At 44.6% G+C, this 21,479-nt stretch overlaps 1 protein-coding gene across 2 annotated transcripts in view; it reads left to right on the top strand.

Annotated features, from left to right (window-relative positions):
• Nucleotides 1-21,479, top strand: part of APP (amyloid beta precursor protein) — a 317,332-nt gene that overhangs the window by 271,955 nt on the left and 23,898 nt on the right. For both annotated transcript variants that reach the window (XM_030204274.1, XM_030204273.1), the window contains exon 12: nucleotides 8,943-9,042. In XM_030204274.1, the coding sequence (XP_030060134.1) occupies nucleotides 8,943-9,042 (100 nt within the window). The remainder of the gene's footprint in view (nucleotides 1-8,942; nucleotides 9,043-21,479) is intronic.

The following is a 21,479-nucleotide window of genomic DNA, read 5'->3' as shown; positions in this document are numbered from 1 at the left end:
AAGTAAATGGAACTAACGTTTCAGCCGTTGTGCTGTGGATTTCTTTAAAGTGTGCTGTTAGGTCTGCAATTTGTCCTTATATAGTAGGTTCTCAAACCTGATTGGTTGGTGTTTCTTCAGGAAGGTGAGGGATATTTTTTGTGGGAAACTGAGGCAAGAAAATCCAAATTTTGACAGGAAATTTGTGATCAACAAACTTTCCTGCCAAAATTCAAATTTGTAACCGGTGGACTTTCTCACCTCAATTTGCTGCCAAAAGCTCCTAGTTTCCAGAGGAACCTGCCCATCATAGAACCCAACCTATCAGGTTTGAGAACCCACTATATAAAGACAAAATGCAGATCTCTCAGCACACTCTGAAGGATGGCTAAAATGTTGGTTCCACTGACTCAAATGCAGCAAGGCTTAGACAGCTGCAACAATCATGGTATCTGTCATAGAAGCCTAAGAGACCATACATGTAAACCCCTTATTCACCTGCTCTCAGGAGCCCCACAGGCTCATTAGCATGCCATTAGGCAGCCAAATGCTTACAGTGCTCCCGGAGGAGCATCAAGCCCTTGCTTGGCATGTGTTCCACCTCGAAGTTTCAGGGCTTGAGGAAGAGAATAGTCCCGAAGCCTTGAGCTGCAATGCAGGTTCCCCAAGGGAGGAAGACTTCATAGGAGTGTGACTGTACTGGCAGTGAATTGCCTTAGGGACCCTCGGCAGCACTCCATTTGGAGACTGTGGACAGAGACCGCCTCTTTGAGACACTCCTGTAGCATACCTAGGACTTTCAGATAGTTGGTCGACTTGAGAGGCCCCTGAGGGAATTCTGAGAGAAGTTAGCATTTGGGTGTGGTCTAACCACTATCTAGGGAAGCCCTGGACAAACATTTTGGCCTTCATGAGTAGATGTTCTCATCACAGCAATGACAAAGAAGGCTACTTTCCTAGTGTAGAAGCCTGGAGCCTAACTCAAGTTGTTGGGGCTCTTGGTGGTGTCTCAGGAGGCTGGGTCTTGGGCCTACATGCATCCCCTTTGGAGGGCCCTGCTGTCAAGCTGGGGCCCCTCACTTCCAGAGTTTTGTCATTCAGGGCCCCCTGGAAGAGGTTCATGTGGCTGAACATACTAGCACATCCCCCCCTCCATGGAGTTCCTGCTGAATTTGCCTATGGTACTGACTGTGGCTTTGATCCTCTTGGTTTGGGAGGTTCAGTGCCCCAACTGATTCTTGCAAATTCTTGGTCATACCCAAACCAAACATAATCATTTCTTAAATAAGTAAAATTATATATTAAAAAAGATAATTTATCCTTTCAATAAAAACAAAAAAACATCAACAATTAGCCAGGAAGAGAAACGTTTTCAAATTCTTAACAAAAAGACAATAAATTATCCTCACCTCTCAATACAAAAGATAACTATTCCACTTCCTGGCCCACTATAAGTTTTTGGTCACCAAGATCATCTCTTAAATCTGTGCAGCCCAGGGACCACGAGCAAGTTATAGGATGCTTGGAGACAATTGCATTCTGGGGAGAAGAAATACTTTCTTCTCCGCAGTTCATAATTCATACTCATGATTGGATTATCTTTTTGTAGAGAAGCTGACACTTTCCAGATTGATAGTGGCCACAATTGGCACTATAATTTTAGGAACTATATTTCATTTCATGGACCTGTCATACTTCATATATGCTGATAACATACAAATTATTTTTCCAGTTACTATCTCTCTCATGGATACCTATGATCAGTTAACAATGTGTATAAACAAAGTATCTGCATGGGTGAAGGAGCACATGCTCAAGCTAAACACTGATAAAATGATAGTTTTATGGATCTGTGATAAATGCCACCCTATAGTGGATATTGGTCCAGACATTGAAGGTACATAAGTACATAAGTATTGCCACACTGGGACATACCAAAGGTCCATCAAGCCCAGCATCCTGTTTCCAACAGTGGCCAATCCAGGTCACAAATACCTGGCAAGATCCTGAAAAAGTTCAATACATTTTATGCTGCTTTATCCCAGAAATAAGCAGTGGATTTTCCCCAAGTCAATTTAATAATGGTCTATGGACGTTTCCTTTAGGAAGCCATCCAGACCTTTTTAAAACCCCGCTAAGCTAATAGCCTTTACCACATTCTCTGGCAATGTATTCCAGAGTTTAATTACACGTTGAGTGAAGAAATATTTTCTCCGATTCGTATTAAATGTACTACTTTGTAGCTTCATCGCATGCCCCCTAGTCCTAGTATTTTTGGAAAGAGTAAACAAACGATTCATGTCTACCCGTTCCACTCCACTCATCATTTTATAGACCTCTATCATATCTCCCCTCAGCTGTCTTTTCTCCAAGCTGAAGAGCCCTAGCCGCTTCAGCCTTTCCTCATAGGGAAATCGTCCCATCCCCTTTATCATCTTCGTTTCCCTTCTCTGTACCTTTTCTAATTCCAGTATATCTTTTCTGAGATGTGGCGACCAGAATTGAACACAATATTCGAGGTGCGGTCGCACCATGGACCGATACAAAGGCATTATAATGGCCTCACTTCTGTTTTCCATTCGTTTCCTAATTTTACCTAACATTCTATTTGCTTTCTTAGCCACCGCAGCACATTGAGCAGAGGGTTTCAAAGTATCATCAACAACAACGCCAAGATCCCTTTCTTGGTCTGTGACTTCTAACGTGGAACCTTGCATTATGTAGCTATAGTTCGGGTTCCTCTTTCCCACATGCATTACTTTGCACTTGCTTACATTAAATGTCATCTGCCATTTAGACACCCAGTCTCATAAGGTCCTCGTAATTTTTTCACAATCCTCTTGCGATTTAACAACTTTGAATAACTTTGTGTCATCTGCAAATTTAATTACCTCACTAGTTACTCCCATCTCTAGATCATTTATAAATATGTTAAAAAGCAGCGGTCCCAGCACCATTGGGGGTTGATCAGTACTCGGGTAGTTCAGAAGGGCCCCTGCTGAATCATCCCAAACTGGCTACTCTAATTTGAGTGGCCCCCTTTGATGTGTTTAGTACCCTGCCCCTTTTGGAGCCCTGGAGCTGCTGCTATTGCTGATGGATCATGCCTGGCGAGGGTGATAGGTGTTGATCGCACATGAGTTGGCAGCTTGCACTGGCTGCTGATGGACAACTTCTAGCTGCAGCTCCTGGGGGAGAGCAGGGAGTGTGGACCTGCAAGCTTTCCTCACCACAGAGGGCTTGAATCTGCCTCTTGGGGGGAGGGAGCTTCAGGATTTATTTTTCAAATGCATCCTTTAAAGCGTAGCATTAAAGCAGCAGGATTTAAAGAGTTTTGGCTTTTAATGTGCTCAGAAGTTGGTGGTGGGGAGAGAGGAGAGAGAGGTGGTGGAAATGAAAACGGTAACAGAATTCAAACACGCGTGGGATAAACATAAAGGAATCCTATTCAGAAGGAATGGATCCTAAGGAGCTTAGCCGAGATTGGGTGGCAGAGCCGGTGGCGGGAGGCGGGGATAATGCTGGGCAGACTTATACGGTCTGTGCCAGAGCCGGTGGTGGGAGGCAGGGACAGTGCTGGGCAGACTTACACGGTCTGTGACCTGAAAAGGACAGGTACAAATCAAGGTAAGGTATACACAAAAAGTAGCACATATGAGTTTATCTTGTTGGGCAGACTGGATGGACCATGCAGGTCTTTTTCTGCCGTCATTTACTATGTTACTATATTACCTGTTCAGCACCTATGATGTTTTAATCATTCACCTAATAAATATAGCTCTCTAATCCCTTATTTGTCCTGTTTATCAGGGGGGTCTTCGAGCTCTCCAGCTGGGCAGATGCACAGTTTGATGCAGGAAAGCTCAGGAACAGGCGCTATTTCATCGGGGCGAAAACTGGCAGTGAGGAGCAGACTCTATCTGACCATGCGCAAAGCACAGCCGCTATCTTACAGCCTCGGGGACCAACAGAGTTTTCAGCTGCATCAGGATCTTTGTTTTCTCCAGAGAGTATTTTGCTCTTACACCAGGCCTATTTACTGAAGCATGGACCATCAGAGTTGCTGCAAGTTGCTTCAGTTTCTTGCCCCACTACCCCTCTGGCTCCTAAGAGATTTTGTTTAGACCTCCGGGAGTGGGCAGATGAGGCTGTCTTTGCTTCTCTCTCCTTATCTGATGTGGCCTCAGCCTATTGAGAGGGGCCATCATTGAAGGAACCATTAGAGAAGGGAGAGCTCCCTCCTGAGGAGGGATATGATCTGAAAGTACTGAGGTTGTTTCATAAAGAGGAGCTCAGTAGTCTTATTTCTGAGGCACTGGCGATGCTTTCCATTGAGGAGCCTTCTGCCTCAGCATCAGGAGTTTCATCTTTGTCAATCATGAGGGAGCTTAGAGGTCCTTGTTAGGTCTTCCTGATGCATCCAGACATTCTGACCTGATTACAGCAGAATGGGTCTTAATCGGATGTGGGACTGAGAGTGGGAAGAGCCATGACTCACCTCTACTGGTTAGTTCCGAGGAGAAAGATAAATTGCAGCCTTCCATGGTGAGATCCCTGGTTACAATGGTGACTAAGAAGACCACCTTGCCAGTGGAAGGGGGCATTGCCCTAAAAGACCTACAGGATAGGAAGCTAGAAGGCTCGCTGAAGCAAGCCTTTGAAGTGGCCTCTTTGGGCCTTCAAGCGACAGTGTGCAGCTTGTTCTTGGCAACAGCATGCCTGAAATGGCATCAGCATTCTGCAACACAAGACGGGTGCCATAACACCCAACTGGAAGTGGGGTTGGCCTACTTGGAGGATGCTATTTATGAGATGTTACGGGTTATGGCCCGCAGTATGTCTTTGGCTGTCATGGCACGTCGGCAACTCCATTTGCAAAAGTGGGCAGTGGATGTAACGTCAAAGTCACGTGTAGTTAAACTGCTTTTTCGGGGCAAGTGGCTGTTTGAAGAAGATCTACCGGAGGATAAGCCTAAAGCCTCTGGTCGTCTGTCTTCAGGATAGCTTCACACAAAAGGAAGATTGGCATGCCTGAAAGCAGGACTTCTGACCATACTGCTGATGACCAGGCCAGTACCGTGTGCTATCTGGAAATCAAAACTGAGATTGAGAACCCCCTGAATCTACAGTGGCCTGAACCTTGATCACCTTGGCTCCCTTTCGACAAGGAGACTGTGAGAATAAAGAAGTTGCAGGATGGGAGAACTCCAACTTGTAACCTTCTGTAAGAATATCTAGAACACACTGGGATCTGACATGATTTTGGTCCACTCCTCCTGAAATTCCTGAAAATGACTCAAGTCCTCCTCTCAGTCATCTAGAGCATCAGTGCCACCAGAGCTTCCCAATGATAAGAGACTGGTCCACTCTATTTTTCTTTCAGCAGAAAACAAGGTGTGAGATAATAAAGCCTTAGCTTGGACTGTATGCTTGGTGAAACAACCAGGTTTTGAGAGCTTTTTTGAATTTTTTAAATGACAGTTCTGCGCAGATACAGAGGGCTTTGGTTCTCAGTGTGGCAGTGCCAGGATCCCACCCATTTTAGGGATTGCTTTTGAACATCTCACAGGTTCTGGAATAGTGGGAAGCTACATAACAAAAGCAAGAATTAGGTCTTACTTGATAATTTTCATTCCATTAGTCCTTCCTACTATACCAGAGACCCACCCGAGGTTTTTGTGATTAGTCCTCACTTGGATTAGTCCTCACTTGGATTTCAGGGCTCTGTTCTTTCCTGGTTTTCTTCTTATCTCTCCCAGCATACCTTTAGTGTATACTCTAGTGGATCCTCTTCTACTTGTATCCCACTGTCAGTTGGTGTACCTCAGGGATCTGTCCTGGGACCTCTTCTTTTCTCCATCTATACTTCTTCCCTTGGTACTCTGATCTCATCCCATGGTTTTCAGTACCATCTTTACGCTGATGACTCCCAGATCTACCTCTCCACACCAGAAATCTCAGCCGAAATCCAGGCCAAAGTATCAGCCTGCCTGGATGTCTCAGCACCATCTGAAACTAAACATGACCAAGACTGAGCTTCTTACCTTTCCCCCTAAACCAACCTCTCCTCCTCCCCCATTCTCTGTTTCTGTGGATAACACTTTCATCCTTCCTGTCTCATCAGCTCGTAACCTTGGGGTCATCTTCGACTCCTCCCTCTCCTTCTCTGCACATATTCAACAGACTGCTAAAACCTGTCGTTTCTTTCTCTATAATATCAGCAAAATTCGCCCTTTCCTTTCAGAGCACACTACCAGAACCCTCATCCACACTCTTATCACCTCTCGCTTAGACTATTGCAACTTGCTTCTCACAGGTCTCCCACTTAGCCATCTCTCTCCTCTTCAATCTGTTCAAAATTCTGCTGCACGACTAATATTCCGCCAGTGTCGTTATGCTCATATTAGCCCTCTCCTCAAGTCACTTCACTGGCTTCCTATCCGTTTCCGCATACAGTTCAAACTCCTCTTATTGACCTATAAGTGCATCCACTCTGCAGCTCCTCAGTACCTCTCCACTCTCATCTCTCCCTACATTCCTCCCCGAGAACTCCATTCACTGGGTAAATCTCTCTTATCTGCACCCTTCTCCTCCACTGCTAACTCCAGACTCCGTTCCTTTTATCTTGCTGCACCTTATGCCTGGAATAGACTTCCTGAGCCGGTACATCAAGCTCCATCTCTGGCCGTCTTCAAATCTAAGCTAAAAGCTCACCTTTTTGATGCTGCTTTTAACTCCTAACCCTTGTTCACTTGTTCAGAACCCTTATTTTGTCATCCTCACTTTAATATTCCTTTATCTCTTGTTTGACCTGTTTGTCCTAATTAGATTGTAAACTCAGACTACAAAGGTAGTTTATTTTGAATTTATCAGTTGGAACATGTCAGTTTTGGGAAATATTGTAAAGGGGTCCGCTTCCTCCGCTCTGGGTTGGGGCTGGCAGCCCGGTTAGGCTCACAGGTTTCCAGCAAAGAACCAGACTGCCATACGGACTTAGGACTAAAGTGCTTTATTCTCAATTCAGTTCCACTCTCAAAATTGAAATGCAGTTCACAAACAGAGTTCAGGCTGGGTTCAAAACTCCAGCCAACATTCAGTTCCTTAACAGTTCAGGCCCACTTCCTTTGCACTACTTCCCCTCTCCCTCAGAAGGGCTCAGTCAAAGTTCAGCCTGCTGTTCTATACATCCCAATAATTCAACCCTTTCACAAACAGTCTCTTCAAAGGAAACCACTACTTAATGCCCCTGTCCTCTTCACAGCACCCAGGAGGACCCTGTACCAAACAGGGCTGGCAGCTTTCCTCCTACCTCACAGCACCACACCCCTGTGGCCTCTCACACTGCCTTCATGTGCTGGACAGAGCTACATTTACATTCTCACACTCCATGGCAGCTTACTCTTCCCCCCCAGGGAAGCTCCAGTGGCAAGCCCTTTCCATCCTCCACCTACTCCATGGCAGCTTCTCTCTCAATCAGTTTCCTCTCCCTCCTCTCCCTCCTGCCCCTCTCACAGCTAGAGGGAATTATATACCAGCGATGCAGCTAAGGGACTGAGCTTCACCTCCCCTTCTCCATCTAGTGGGGAAGGGAGTAACTGGCTCCCCTAGCACTGAGCCACTGCTCCCCCTGCTGGGGTTGGAAATCTGTTCCACCATTTTGGGGCTACCGTCCTCTCTCCTGCTTGCAAGGGTTTCTGGGAACCGTAGTTCAGGGATTAGCTGCTTCTCTGTGGGGCCTCGAGTGCTAGCTTTGTCACAGTATGCATCTCTGATATCTTGCATTTTCATTTCTGTTTCTCTAGTATGGCTGTATATGCAGATTCTGACTTCTGGAGTTTTCCAGTTCAGATTTTTGTCTTCGTATCTCTTACTAGTCTGAGATTCCTTGTTTCATATTTGTTGATGGTCTGTCTGTGTTTTGCTCATGTGAGCAATGTGCGTTATTCTGCTAGCATGTAGTTTTGGTGTAGAGACCTGTAGCAGTCCCACTAATTCTGTTTTCTTACTAGATAATGTATTGGGGTTTTAGGGTCAGGTGTAATATTTACAGTGCTGCCTTTTCATAGATGAGGATTTCTCTTTGCGTTTCTACCTGCTGAGGTCTCCCTGGATATTCTTTAGCTTGCTGTATGTTGTGATTTTATCTTTAGTGAAATATGTCTTTTTGGGAACCTGTGAACGTGACATCTTTTTTGGCTACTAGGGGATCTCTGGTGTTGCCTCTCTATACTGGTGAGTTACAGTAATGGGAGAATTTTAAAATACTATTCCCACATACCTGGATCTTTTCTTAGTTAATTAGTATTTTTCCTTTATTCTGTTCTATGTTATGAGAATTAGAATTCCTAATTGTAGTGGAGTTAACCAGAAATTATTCAGTTCATTTTCATTGCTTAATGCTAAGTTTCCTATGATTGCAAACCCTCCATTGCCCCAGATACAAATAGGTACCTGTATATACTATGTAAACCACTTTCAATGTACTTGTGAAAAACCACAGAAAGGCGGTATATCAAGTCCCATTCCCTTTCCCTTCCCTTCCCCCCTTATTTGAATTAGCTTTTCTGTATAAGTTTTGCTTGATTTGTCTTTATTTGAAATTTCATAAATAAAATTTGAAAACACATATTGTCAACAAGGGGTGGGCTAGATGGGGCAGGGCTAGGCAGGGGGGGGGGGGGTCAAGAGCCTGACCAAACTGGTCTGCACAGGGAATCGCAATTGCTAAGACCAGCCCTGCCTGCAGGCAGATCAAATACTAGAAGAAATGGTCTCCCAGTCAGGACTTGAAATTTTCTGAGAACTAGTAATTGACAAGTGTATGTCCAGCTGTAACTACAGGCATTTTTATGTCTCATTTGCACTCATGAATTGGTTTCATGGTGGTTCCGTGATCTTACATAGCCTGTTAAACTTTACAGAGGGCAAAAACTTTATCTTAATTATATTTTCACTTTCTGCAGGTTATGACACACCTGCGTGTGATTAATGAGCGAATGAACCAGAGCCTTTCCCTCTTGTACAAAGTCCCAGCAGTTGCTGAAGATATTCAGGATGAAGTTGGTAGGTTTCTGTTTCGTATGATTTTCTTTTCAGTCAGTCATATTTTTTCTCTCTCATCATTGTGATCATCATACATACATTCACCACATACATTATAAATATATCAGGGTACTGGCAGTGTGTATTCTGCTGTCAACAAGCAGGATGAATTTGCTACACAAGTGGGTGATGTCATCCAATGGCACCAACACAAATTCAGAAAATTCGACAATGTTTTTCTAAGTATACATGGGCTTTTCCATACAGCCTATTATCCAGAGGCAGTTGTGTACCCTCTCCTGTTTGTTTCTAATTGTCACTGAAATGAAGAGAAATTCTTATGTTTTCTCTTGCTCATTTCTGTTTTCTTTTTTCCGATTTCTCCTTGTACTCCTGAAAAAAAAATAGTAATAAATTGAATTTGACCTTGTGAATCAGTAATTTGCTGTGCCGAGGGACTTCCTGTAGGTGAAATATGTCTATCATAGATACCCACCAAAGTGCTGTTGCAATGTCCCTAACTGTCCCCATACCAGGATGATGGAAGGAAGAAAATTAGATATAAAATATAGGGTGCAGAGAAGCCCAGGGTTTAATGTGGTTGTGGAGTCTGCTTTGTGTAGGACAAAGTACTCTAAAGAACACTCTAACTCTCTGCCTGGGATAGATTTGAAAACTGTGAATCCTGTTGACATAAGAATATAAGAAAAGCCATATTGAATCAGAGCAAGATCCATCAAGCCCTGCAGCTCTCTCTAGCAGTGGCCAGTCTGAGGTACTAGTACCTAGCAGATCACAAAAAGTAGATGTATTTCTCATAGTTCATTTCCAGGAATGAGCAACGGCTCTCCCAAGTTTACCTGGCTTTTCTTCCTGGAACTTGTTCAAGCCTCTTTTGAATCCTACTGTTATTTGCCTTAACCAAATCCTTCAACAACAGATTCTGCAGCTTCATTTTGCCATATAAACTTTCTACAATTTGTTTTCAGTGTGTGGGTCATTACTTTCATAGAGTGTCCTCTTGGCTTTTGTGTTTTATTATCTGTTCTTTTTTTTTCTTATTTCTTTTATATTTTCAAATTGTGAACTGCTTAGACAAGTGCTTCTCAACCCAGTTCCTCAGGACACAGGCAGCCAGTCAGGTTTTCAGGATATAATGAATATTCATTAGATAGATTTGCGTACAGTGGCGGTAGTGTATGTAGATTTATCTCATGCATATTCATAGTGGGTATCCTGAAAGCCTGACCGGTTGGGTGTGCTCTGAGGACTGGGTTGAGAAGCACTGGCTTAAACAATGAATAGTGATAGGCGGTACATCAAAGTAACATGAAGTGCCATTTCCTGTTTAATGTTCCACTGCACTCATGCTATTAGAAACTCAGTTATCCCCTCTCAGTTATCTATGTAGCCCTTCTTCATAAAAAAGGTTTTCTATCCCATTTTCCATTTTTGTACCCTCCTCTGAACATTTTCCAATTCCATGATATTCTTTATGTGATGGAGTGACAGAACTGCACACAGTATTCATGGTGTAGTTACACCATGGACCTAAGTATCATCATTAACATTCAGTGGCATACTTAGGACTGAATGGACCCCAGTCAAAAAATTAGATAGGCCCCTATAACACAATTTCTCCCAAGGTAGTAGGGACTTGGCGGGTGGGGGGAGAAGACACCTTCAGAGCTCCAATAAACAAAGCCTGCAAAAAAACACATTCTGGACCTATATAGAAAACCTGTCATAATAAAGTAGCATTAGTTTATAGTTGATTACAATTTGATATACCGCCGTTACAAATTCGTAGATCACTAATGTCCAGGACTCAAATAGCAACAGTTCCAGCAGGAATTATATCAGTATTCTAGGGTGCTGGAAAAAAAGAACAAGCAAGACTGCTACAGATCCTTACACAAAATGTAAACACTAGAAGAATATCTCACTTCTGTCACTCCTGCAGAACACAGACAAAGTCTCACTACATAAATAAGCAACCACTAACTAGAAATAGGAACTCCAATGCAATGCAACACTGGAAAACAAAAATGTATTTCCTTCTGTACTATGTAAAATATAAGTTATCAGGGTTGCACATTTCAAGACGATGTATTCCAGTTAATTAACTGGCATTTCAGGCCATCAGTCATTGGAAGGATTTTGCTGGGACATTTCGGATATCTCATTCCTTTCTGTCATTCAGGAAGAATATCAAGACTCTGCTTGATTCCATGTCAGGCAATTATACAGTACTCACCTTCAACTCTCCTTTTACAAGAAATAAAAGCACTGCAAACTAACAAAAGCTTCTAAACTGGATATTTCTATATTCCAAGGAAAATTAGGAGGTAAGAGACTGATCTGGGACCTGAACAAATTTCTGTTTTGCAAAAAGTTCAAGAAGAATTCACTGAATGTTATCCTTTATCCCCTGTATATGGAAGACTGGTTATCCTTCCTGTATCTCAAGGATGTGTGTTCTTACATACTGAATCATCCCCCAGAGAAGATGATTTTCCACAACAGACCAAGATTTATTTATGTGCAGTCCAATCTAGACTGCTTTGCTTCCTTGATCACACAGTATTCCTATCTAGAGGGGGACACTTTGGGCTACTGTCACGGTTGTATCTAGGTTCCTGGCTTGCAGTCACCTCGGGCCCCGGGGGTTAGACCCATGGAATGCTGCGAATTGATGGTTTACCGTTTCCCATGTTCCAGAAGATATGGTGGTCCGGTCCGGTCCGGATCTTCCAGCCCTCCAGATTGTTTTGGGAGTTTTTTTGGAACTAAGCAGTACTCGTACCTGGTGAACTCCCTTGTGGGCTGCCTTTATCAACCACCTGGAAAGGTTCCTAGTTGCCTTGCAACAGAGGTCCTCAGAGGAGTTTCCTTTGGTGGAAATCGTTTGCAGTGCTGCTGAGTTTTTCCTGTTTTAGGTTTTGACCCTGCTTGGTTACTGACTTATTCTACTGACTGCTGCCTGCCCAGACCCGGCTTGTCTTCTGACTTACTCTTCTGACTGCTGCCTGCCCAGACCCGGCTTGTCTTCTGGCTTACTCTGCTGCCAGCTGCCTGCCCTGCTCCAGCCGGGTTCCTGGTTCCTATAGCCTGCTGGTCCCTGCAGCTCTGCTTTCCTGCCCTGTCTGGTAAGTCCTGCCGACCGACCGCACTCTGGGGCTCAACCCCTGAGGAACGGTGGTTAAGTGCAGGTGAAGTTTGGGCTATTTCCGGTCCAGTTGGAGTCAGCCTGAGCTGCCTCGGTGGCAGCCTTTGTCTGAGTGTTCCAGCCCAGGGTACCGGGAAGTCTGTTCTGCCTGTCCTGTGTTTGGGTGATTCTCCTGTCGCTGCCACTCCTTGGCAGTGACCCAAGGGCTCACTAACCTAGAAGTACCGTTAGAAGCGTGACAGCTACTATGGAAGCTCACTCAACCGGTTTCTGCCTGTCCCTTTCACCTGTCTCCTGAGGACTTTGCTGTGGCCTTCCATGAGACCAGATTCCTGGCATGATTTCTCCTGATCCCAGTAAGCAGGACCAAGCTCTGTTTCCATCTTTAACCCCATTCACTCTTGGTAATGTCAGCTTCTTAGCCTAGGGTGTCCACTATTCCCTCTAAGCTGAATAGAATCCTCCAACTGCACTTCTGCCAATGGGGGGGGGGGGAGGGGTGGTGCTTCAATGTTGTGTTTTCAATCACTAGGGACAGGCAGATTCCCTGGAGTCCTGCAGTTTGCCTGTCCCTTACTATTGAAAATCTGATAGTGAAACAGCACCCCCCACTGGAAGAACTGTAGGTGGAGGATTCCCACTCAGCTTATCCATTACCATCTTATCTTATAAAGGAACTTAGAGAATGTCTTCTACCCTATTTGCCCTCTATAATCAGTAGCAGTCTTGAGAGGGTTGAAATACCTGATCAGTGGAAAACAGGCTACCTTCCTTCCACAGCTGAAGGATGTGAAGGTGGATGCCTCATTCACATGGAACTACTGTCCAGTATCATACTTACATTTATCTTCAGACTGTTGGAGAAAACTGTAGCTGGTATGCTGTCCTACATTTTGGATGACAAATATTTATAGGCAAACAGGATTATGCACATTTCATAGTACAGACACTACTTTGATAGATATCACGGAGTATATCTGCGCCAACTTGGAAGAAAAGTCCATTCTCCAAGGACAAGCAGGCTTATAATTGTCACAAGTGGGTGATGCTGACCCGAGTCGCCCCGGTCCGGAATTTACCAAAGCTAAATGAGAGCTTTGTGGAGTGCAAGACACACTCCACTTCGCATATGCGGGTGCCTTCCTGTCTGCTGCGAGAACAGTCTCCTCAGTTCTTCTTCCGCGGAGAGGAGAGCATATGTTTTTTTTACCATCTCTTCACATCACTCGGTCCTTTTATTTTAATTGTTTTTTTTTATGCCTTTTAGCTATTTTTTGTTTATTCATAATTTTATTGTATTCCTGTTGTTGGAACCTCCGTTCCTTAAGTTTCTTTTAATTTTTAGGGGGTCTTTTACTAAAGGTTAGCACGAGTTATCTGCAGCAGTTCCCATTTTATTCATATGGGCCATGCTACAGATAACTCGAGCTAATCTTTAGTAAAAGACCCCCTTAGTGATTTTACCCAGTTTTAAGTTTCCTTTTATTTTCTGTCATCATCAGGCCACTTTTAGGCCTTAAAGTCAGTTGGGAACTTTCCCTTTCTTTTTCCGTGCCTTTCCCCTTTTTTAGGCACCATTGCGTAGTTTAATTTAGCGGTCAAAGTTTTTCCTTCCATGTCCACGAAAGTTCCCAGTGCTTCATGCGCTGTACCTGGTGCAATCAGATAATCTCTGGAAATGACACCCATTCTTCCACAGCTTGGATTGCAAGATAACATTGGCCTACTACATGGAGCGGACCAGGCCCCACAGGCAGTCCACCCAGCTTTTTGTTTCTTTTGATCCCAACAAGATGGAAGTTGCCACCTGGAAACACACAATCTCTAATTGGCTGGCAGATTTCATTTCTTTTACTTATTCCCAGACTGGGCTGGCCCTTGAGGGTCATGTCATGGCTCATAATGTCAGAGCCATGGCTGCTTCGGTAGCCCACTTGAGGTTTGCCTTCATTGAAGAAATTTGCAAGGCTGAGACGTGGTCTTCAGTCCACACATTCACATCACACTACTGCCTTGAACAGGATACCTGACACGACGGTCAGTTCGGGCAGACAGTATTGCAGAATCTGTTTGGGGTCTAGAATCGAATTCCACCCTTCTAGGCCCATTTTATTCTGTTCCAGGCTGCATTTTCATTCAGATTCTATATAGTTTCAGGTTATTCCGTGTTATCTCCTCGCCGTTGCGAGGCCCAATTGATCAGTGTTTGTTGTTTTTGCTGAGCCTGGATGCTAAGGATTCCCCACTTTTGAGAATTACAAGCCTGCTTCTCATCGGAGAAAGCAAAGGTACTTAACTGTAGCAGGAGTTCTCCGAGGACAGCAGGCTTTATATTCTCACAATCTCTCCCACCTCCTCTTGGAGTTGTCTCCTTTCTTATTTTTACTTTATTTTTGCTATAGTATTAAACTGAGGAGACCGCATTCTCACGGCTGGCAGGAAGGCACTCATGCATGCGCGGTGGAGCGCATCTTGTGTTCCACAAAGCTCTCATTTAGCTTTGGAAAATTCTGGACCAAGCGACGTGGGTCAGCGTTACCCACTTGTGAGAATATAAAGCTTGATATCCTTGGAGAACACCTGCTACAGGTAAGTACCTTCACTTACTTTGCTATTTATTTATTTAGATTTTGCTCACACCTTTTTCAGTAGTAGCTCAAGGTGAGTTACATTCAGGTATTCTGGATATTTCTCTGTCCCAGGAGGGCTCACAATCTAAGTTTGTACCTGAGGCACTGGAAGGTTAAGTGAGTTGCCCAAGATCACAAGGAGCAGTAGTGGGATTTGAACTGGCCACCTCTGGATTGCAAGACCAGTGCTCTAACCACTAGGCCACTCCACTCTTGAGATAGACATGAGGAAGCCACTTCTTGCCCTGGGATTGGTAGCATAGAATGTTGCTACTAATTGGGTTTCTGCCAGGTACTTGTGACCTGAATTGGTCATTGTTGAAAACAGGGTACTGGGCTAGGTGGACCAATGGTCTGACTCAGTATGGCTATTCTTATGTTCCTATTTGATATTGTCAACCATTCTCTTCAGATTGATACAGTTTTGTTCCTAGGGGGGCTGACACCCGGGGCGGATCGCCAATGCGCCCCGCCCCCCCCCCCCCGGGTGCAGTGCCCCCCCCCCCTGGATGCAGCGCGACCCCCCCCCCCGGCGAAAGGACACTCCCCGCGAAAGAACACCCCCCCCCCCAGTGCACGCCGCTGGGGGGGGGTGCCGCACGCGCCTGTCTTTCGTTCGTTCCATGCTTCCTGTTCCGGGGCAGAGAAGAAGCATGGGACGAACGGAGGACAGGCGCGCGCGGCACCCCCCCCCCCCCCCCAGCGGCGTGCACCCGGGGCGGACTGCACCCACCGCCCCCCCCCCCCCCCCCCCCCCCAGGAATGCCACTGGCTTGATAGGTTACATGACATCAGCCTGAGAAGTATAGTTTTTATCTAGGCTTAACCTAAGTAGTAAGTGCTTTTGAGTAAATTGAAGTAACTCTCTGTCAAAGTTTCATAACCTTCAATGCCGTGTACCCCGGGCTCTGTCTTGGTTCCTATGTTTTTCAATATTTTGCTTGTCCCACTGGTGATGCTCTTGCAAGCACCTGGATTTACAGGTTATATAAATGCTGATGACTTCCAGTTGGTTATTGCTTTGGACCAATAAAATTCCCCCAACTGTCAGTGAAATTAATTGCAGTGTGGATTGATAGTAACCAACTTAAGTAAAATACTAAAAAAGACAGAAGCTGTCTTTTTCTGTAGGGATGTAGTACCTGATCCTTTCAGTTCCCCTGAAAATTGGAGCTTCTTCATTATAATCAGTGATAACTTAAATATTTTAGGCATGATTCTGAATAATTTACTAACCTTTAATCAGCAGATTACTAAGAAATCCTTCAATGCTTTGTGTACCTTGTATTCTGTCTGGCAAGTTTTTGAAGCTATTATGTCAACTCCAATAAATAAATAAATACATACATACTGTCTATACGTTGCGCAGGGCATGGTGCAGACCATATCACTGGGTCTAATCACTTTTGCATCCACATTTGAAGAAAAAAGAAAAAAAGCCCACAAATCCGTATCCTACTCTGGTCCAATATTTTCAGTTCTTCTGTGGTATTCACAAAGCAACCAAGTTCCAAAATAGGAAGGCTTTTGTTCAGCAAAAAAGATCACATTCAGTAATCGTCACGCCCCATCGTTATGGGGTCTTGCCTCCCCAAGCATCAGGTATAATTTATCAACACTCACCCATGAGTCTCAAAACACAGCACAAGTTCTTATATCATGTTAGCTCAGGACTCAAAAAGAAAAAAGCCCAAAATGGTCCATAACAGCAAGTTCATTATTAAGCAGATCACGCACTGCTTTCATTAGGCTTTGCTACCAAAAGGATTTATGTAAAACAACATTTCTTCCTACAACAGACTATCAGTTTGAGTCCATGACAGTTCATACACTTCCCATAGATTTGAACCACCATTTCCAGGAGGCAACCTAGAGCTGAATCCTTAGTGTACCTCCTGCTGACCAGGTATTCTCATTAATTTGATCCCAGCCACGGGCTGGAACTGCCAGAAATAGTCTCTGCAAACTGTATACGACTGAGCTGAAATTCTGGGTTCTTCAGGAGAAATTCCTATGTTCTCCTCCACTGTCAACTGGCCCCTTTCCAGAACACTCCCCATTCGTGTTCAGACAGTTGCCCCCCCCCCCCCCAACCCTCCTCCAAGCAGGTCAGTTCTTGTCTCATGACAGCATTCTCCCCGGTGACGACCAGGCTCCAATTCCTCCCTCATTCCCAGGTTCCTTGCTCTGCATTAACTTTGGTGTCCTCTCGCCCTGGGTTGGGTAGCCCGTTTACACCTGTAGCCAGTTCTCTGTCAGGAAGCTCCCTTCTCTCCCTTACTCTGGCTTCAACAGGCTTTCTATGTTGGCATCTTCCTTGAGAGGATGGGCCAGTCCCTCCCCTTTCCCAGCCTCGCTTTGATTCTCAGGTATACTGTTTAGTGAGCTAGGGGAACTGGGCTTGATCTAAACACTAGCCCCTCCTTAATGATTGACTTCTTTCCCTCTAGGAAGGAACTGCAGGTGTGAAGCCTCCCCCTTTCCTGAGAACATGCTAGGTTTTTCTCCCTTCCAGGGATTCTGTGTCTGTCATGCAGAAGACTAGAACTAAGCACTCTTGTGAAAGGTTTAGAGCCTTTGGGATCTGCCCTCTTGGTAATTACAATCTCCCCTTTCCTTCTGCAACTATTTAAGGGGTGCATATTCAGCTACCAAGGTAAATTCTTTCCCCCTCAGATAGTATTCATAGTGACAATCTGGTATGAAAAAGACAACAGGGAGACCAGGAGGGCATCCTATATACCACAATATATATTGCAAGTTGTTCAGTATCAATACTGATTCCTTCCTTTTGGACTTTCAGCAGACCCAAGAGTTTGATTAGAATATCTAGTGGTAGTAGTTGCTCACCTGTGAAGAAAGGAAATCTTTGATTTTCCTTGCCTAGAGAATTGCTTGGTTAGAGACTTTTTTCCTGGCAAGACCAAGTAATCTATTCAAATAATAATTCAGCAGCTAGACATTAGGTTTCATCATAAGCTATCCAAATTCGACTTTACAGCTATCATAACAACTCCAGAGTTTTGGAATCCTAGTAACTACATCTGCTTTGGTGGACATTGAATATCCATAGAACTGGTTAACCCATGTGCTATCTTACCATATAAGAATGGGTGCTTTCCTCCCTTCAGCATGTGTGGTGGAGAAAGTGGCGGCAATGGTGTTGTTGAATCAGGCCAAGCAGTTCAGGGGTTTTTAGTCTATAAAGCCAAAACAAATGCAGCCACCTTAACCCGCAGGGATATAGCCGCAGGTGGTCTTGAGGCCCTCCAAAATTGCAACAATGGTGTAATGGCTGATGGGGGCCTCAGGCGGTCTAGTTTCTCCCCCTTCCTTTCTCATTCCCCTTCCCCGAGTCTACCTTCTTTTTTTGTTTTTGAAAAGTTGCAGCGGCAACGATTCCCATATGCTACCCTACTGCCAACACTGGCTTCTCTGTATTGCAGGCCGCCTCTGAGGAAACGGGAAGTTACGTCAGAGAAGTGGGCTGCAGTAGAAAGAAGAAGCCTGTGCCAGTGGCAGGGCAGCATATGGGAATCGCTGCCACCTCCGACTTTTAGAAAACAAAAAGAGAAAGTAGACTCAGGGAATGGGGTTGAGAAAGGAAGGGAGGAGAAGCCAAACCGAGGGAGAGGGAGTTGAGAGAGAGAGAGTGTGTGAATAGAGCGATGTTGGACTCGGAGGAGGGGGTGGGGACACCATCTCATCCTTCGCCTCAGGCGGTAAATTGCCTTGAACCGCCCCTGGCCACTTGAGTCCCTGTCTGTTCTATCTGAGCAGCACTTAAGTCAGCTGTGTGCTTCAGCTGCTGATGCCGGCAGTCTCACGCATGCTCAGTTCAGCAAGCTATGATTTCTTTGGGTAGGATATTGCAGGATTACATATGGGTGAGATGCTATTCACCTGTTTTTATAATTGAAATCCGAGGGCCCAGTTAAATGGCTCTCAGTGTCTTGGGCCACTGAAATTCAGCAGCAGTTAAGCAGGCAATATTGATGAATATCTGCTTTGACTGTCATGACACTGTCTAGTTAGTATTCAAGTAATTAATGGGTGTTCTTTAAATTCAGTTCCTTTATATGTCAAATATATATAGATCAGAAACCATGTTAAAATTTTAGTTAGTGTCTAGTTAGTGCCAGGACAGAGCTTGGGCAGAGCATCGGACCGGTTACATGTGGCTCAGACATCCTGGGCATCACCTTAATGTGAAAAAAAACAGTACCACATGGACCCACTAGTCACAGTCCTCTGGATCCTAAGTCACGATTCCCAACCCCAGGCCCCCAAATAAAGACCCAACACCTCCCCAGAACCCCATGATAGTGACTCCTGCGGTAAATTAAGTTGAGGTACCACATCTTTGTAACTACCATCCTATGTAATTAAAATGATGGAGGAAAGTTTAGAATAGTGATTCTGTGATCCTCAAGAATGTTTGAAACAGGAAACTAATCATGATAAGGTAGAAAACTTAGGGCCAGATGCACAAAGGTACCCATTAATTACAAATAACTTGGAAGAACTTATCGAGTAGCAAACAGCGACCGATGCACAAAGGGGACTGAATGCAAATGAGATGCACGGATTCCCCTTTCAGGGGCATTTTCGAAAGAGAAGGGCGCCCATCTTCCGACACAAATCGAGAGATGGGCGTCCTTCTCTCAGGGTCGCCCAAATCGGCATAATCGAAAGCCGATTTTGGGCGCCCTCAACTGTAGTCCGTCGCGGGGATGACCAAAGTTCACGAGGGCGTGTCGGAGTGCTTAAGAGATGGGCGTCCTCGGCTGATAATGGAAAAAAGAAGGGCATCCCTAACAAGCATTTGGTCGACTTTACTTGGTCCATTTTTTTTCATGACCAAGCCTCAAAAAGTTGCCCGAACTGACCAGATGGCCACCGTAGGGAATCGGGGATGACCTCCCCTTACTCCCCCAGTGGTCACCAACCCCCTCCCACCCTAAAAAAAAACTTTAAAAAACTTTTTTGCCAGCCTCTATGCCAGCCTCAAATTGTCATACCTAGCTCCATGATAGCAGTATGTAGGTCCCTGGAGCAGTTTTAGTGGGTTCAGTGCACTTCAGGCAGGCAGACCCATGCCTATCCCCCCTACCTGTTAACACTTGTGCTGGTAAATGTGAGCCCTCCAAAACCCACTGTACCCACATGTAGGTGCCCCCCTTCACCCCTTAGGGCTATGGTAGTGATGTACAGTTGTGGGGAGTGGGTTTTGGGGGGGGTTAGGGGGCTCAGCACCAAAGGTAAGGGAGCTATGCACCTGGGAGCAATTTGTGAAGTCCACTGCAGTGCCCCCACAGGGGACGACCATCTCTAAGGTCGACCATCTCAACATTTAGGTCGACTATCTCTAAGGTTGACCTAAATGTTGAGATTTGGGCGTCCCCGACCGTATTATTGAAATGAAAGATGGACGCCGCCCCTTCACGGGGCCATCCTGCGGGGACACCCTCAGGAAAATTTGGGCGCCCCATTCGATTATGCCCCTCTTTGTGTATTGGTCACTGATTGCAACTGGAAGCTGTCAAATATTTTGCAAAGGTATACAGGTGTATTACGTTTCTTTGAAAACTGCAACTCCTTCTCCCCCCCCCCCTCCCCCACCACCACTTCAAGGTGGTTAAAGGATGTGCCCTGTAAATAGCACATGAACACTGCCTTGTAAATATTTTCACAGCCTTGTACATTTTTCACATTCTGTGTCTTAAAAAATGCAAGTCAAAGCCTTGTACATTTTTCACATTCTATGTCTTTAAAAGTGCAAGTCAAAATGCATTAAAGTTGGAGTTTCTTTTACAGATAAAACATAGAGAATGACAGCAGATACAGACCATAAGGCCTATTGAGTCTGGTTATCCACACCAGCTGCTGAGCTCCATAAATCTTTCCTGTACTTGTCACATGCTTTCTTGAATTTGGATATTGTCCTCCTCTCCACCACTTCCACTAGAAAGCTACCCTACATATCCACCACCCTTTATATTAAAAAATATATATAAATACAGATATATTTATTTTTATTTCTTTAGATTACTCCTGTCTGCACCTTTTCACTCTCACCCAATGACTTCTTTTGATTTTTTTTTTTAATTCTTACTACACATCTTTATACAGGATGCCAGACATCCTTCAGCAACCAGTATATTTTAGTGAGAATTTTAACAGCATCTGTTAAGTTGTACTTTTCATAGAAATGGAGAACATGAAAGCACCTACATGGTTAAACGTAATGGCATTATTCGTGCATATGTGGATACATATATGCTTTAATGCATAAATTTTGCTGCATTTTCAAGGGGGGTGAATCCTAGGGCGGGACTTAGGCAGGGCTGCCATTTACCTGCCAGTAAATCAAAGAAGTCAATTTAAGATTTGTCTTTGACCCAAAAAGCCCTTCACATTGGCCTTCCAGAATATCAAGCCAGATTAAGTATCCCCTACTCCCCAACCCTCATGCTTCGTTCTCTGAATGATCACAGATTGACTCTTCCTAACCCACATCAAGCACATTGGGCTTCTATACGAAAGAGTGCCTTTTGTTTTCTGGTGCCTTTTTTGTGGAACAATCTTTCACTTGTACTAAGAGCACAGCCATCTTTCATTAGTTTTAAGCAAGCATTAAAGATGCACCTTTTTCAGTA

This window comes from Microcaecilia unicolor, chromosome 5 (assembly GCF_901765095.1).
Source record: "Microcaecilia unicolor chromosome 5, aMicUni1.1, whole genome shotgun sequence".
Taxonomy (NCBI): Eukaryota; Metazoa; Chordata; class Amphibia; order Gymnophiona; family Siphonopidae; genus Microcaecilia; species Microcaecilia unicolor.
The sequence above is the reverse complement of the archived record's forward strand: the minus strand, read 5'-3'. Positions and strand labels throughout refer to the sequence as shown.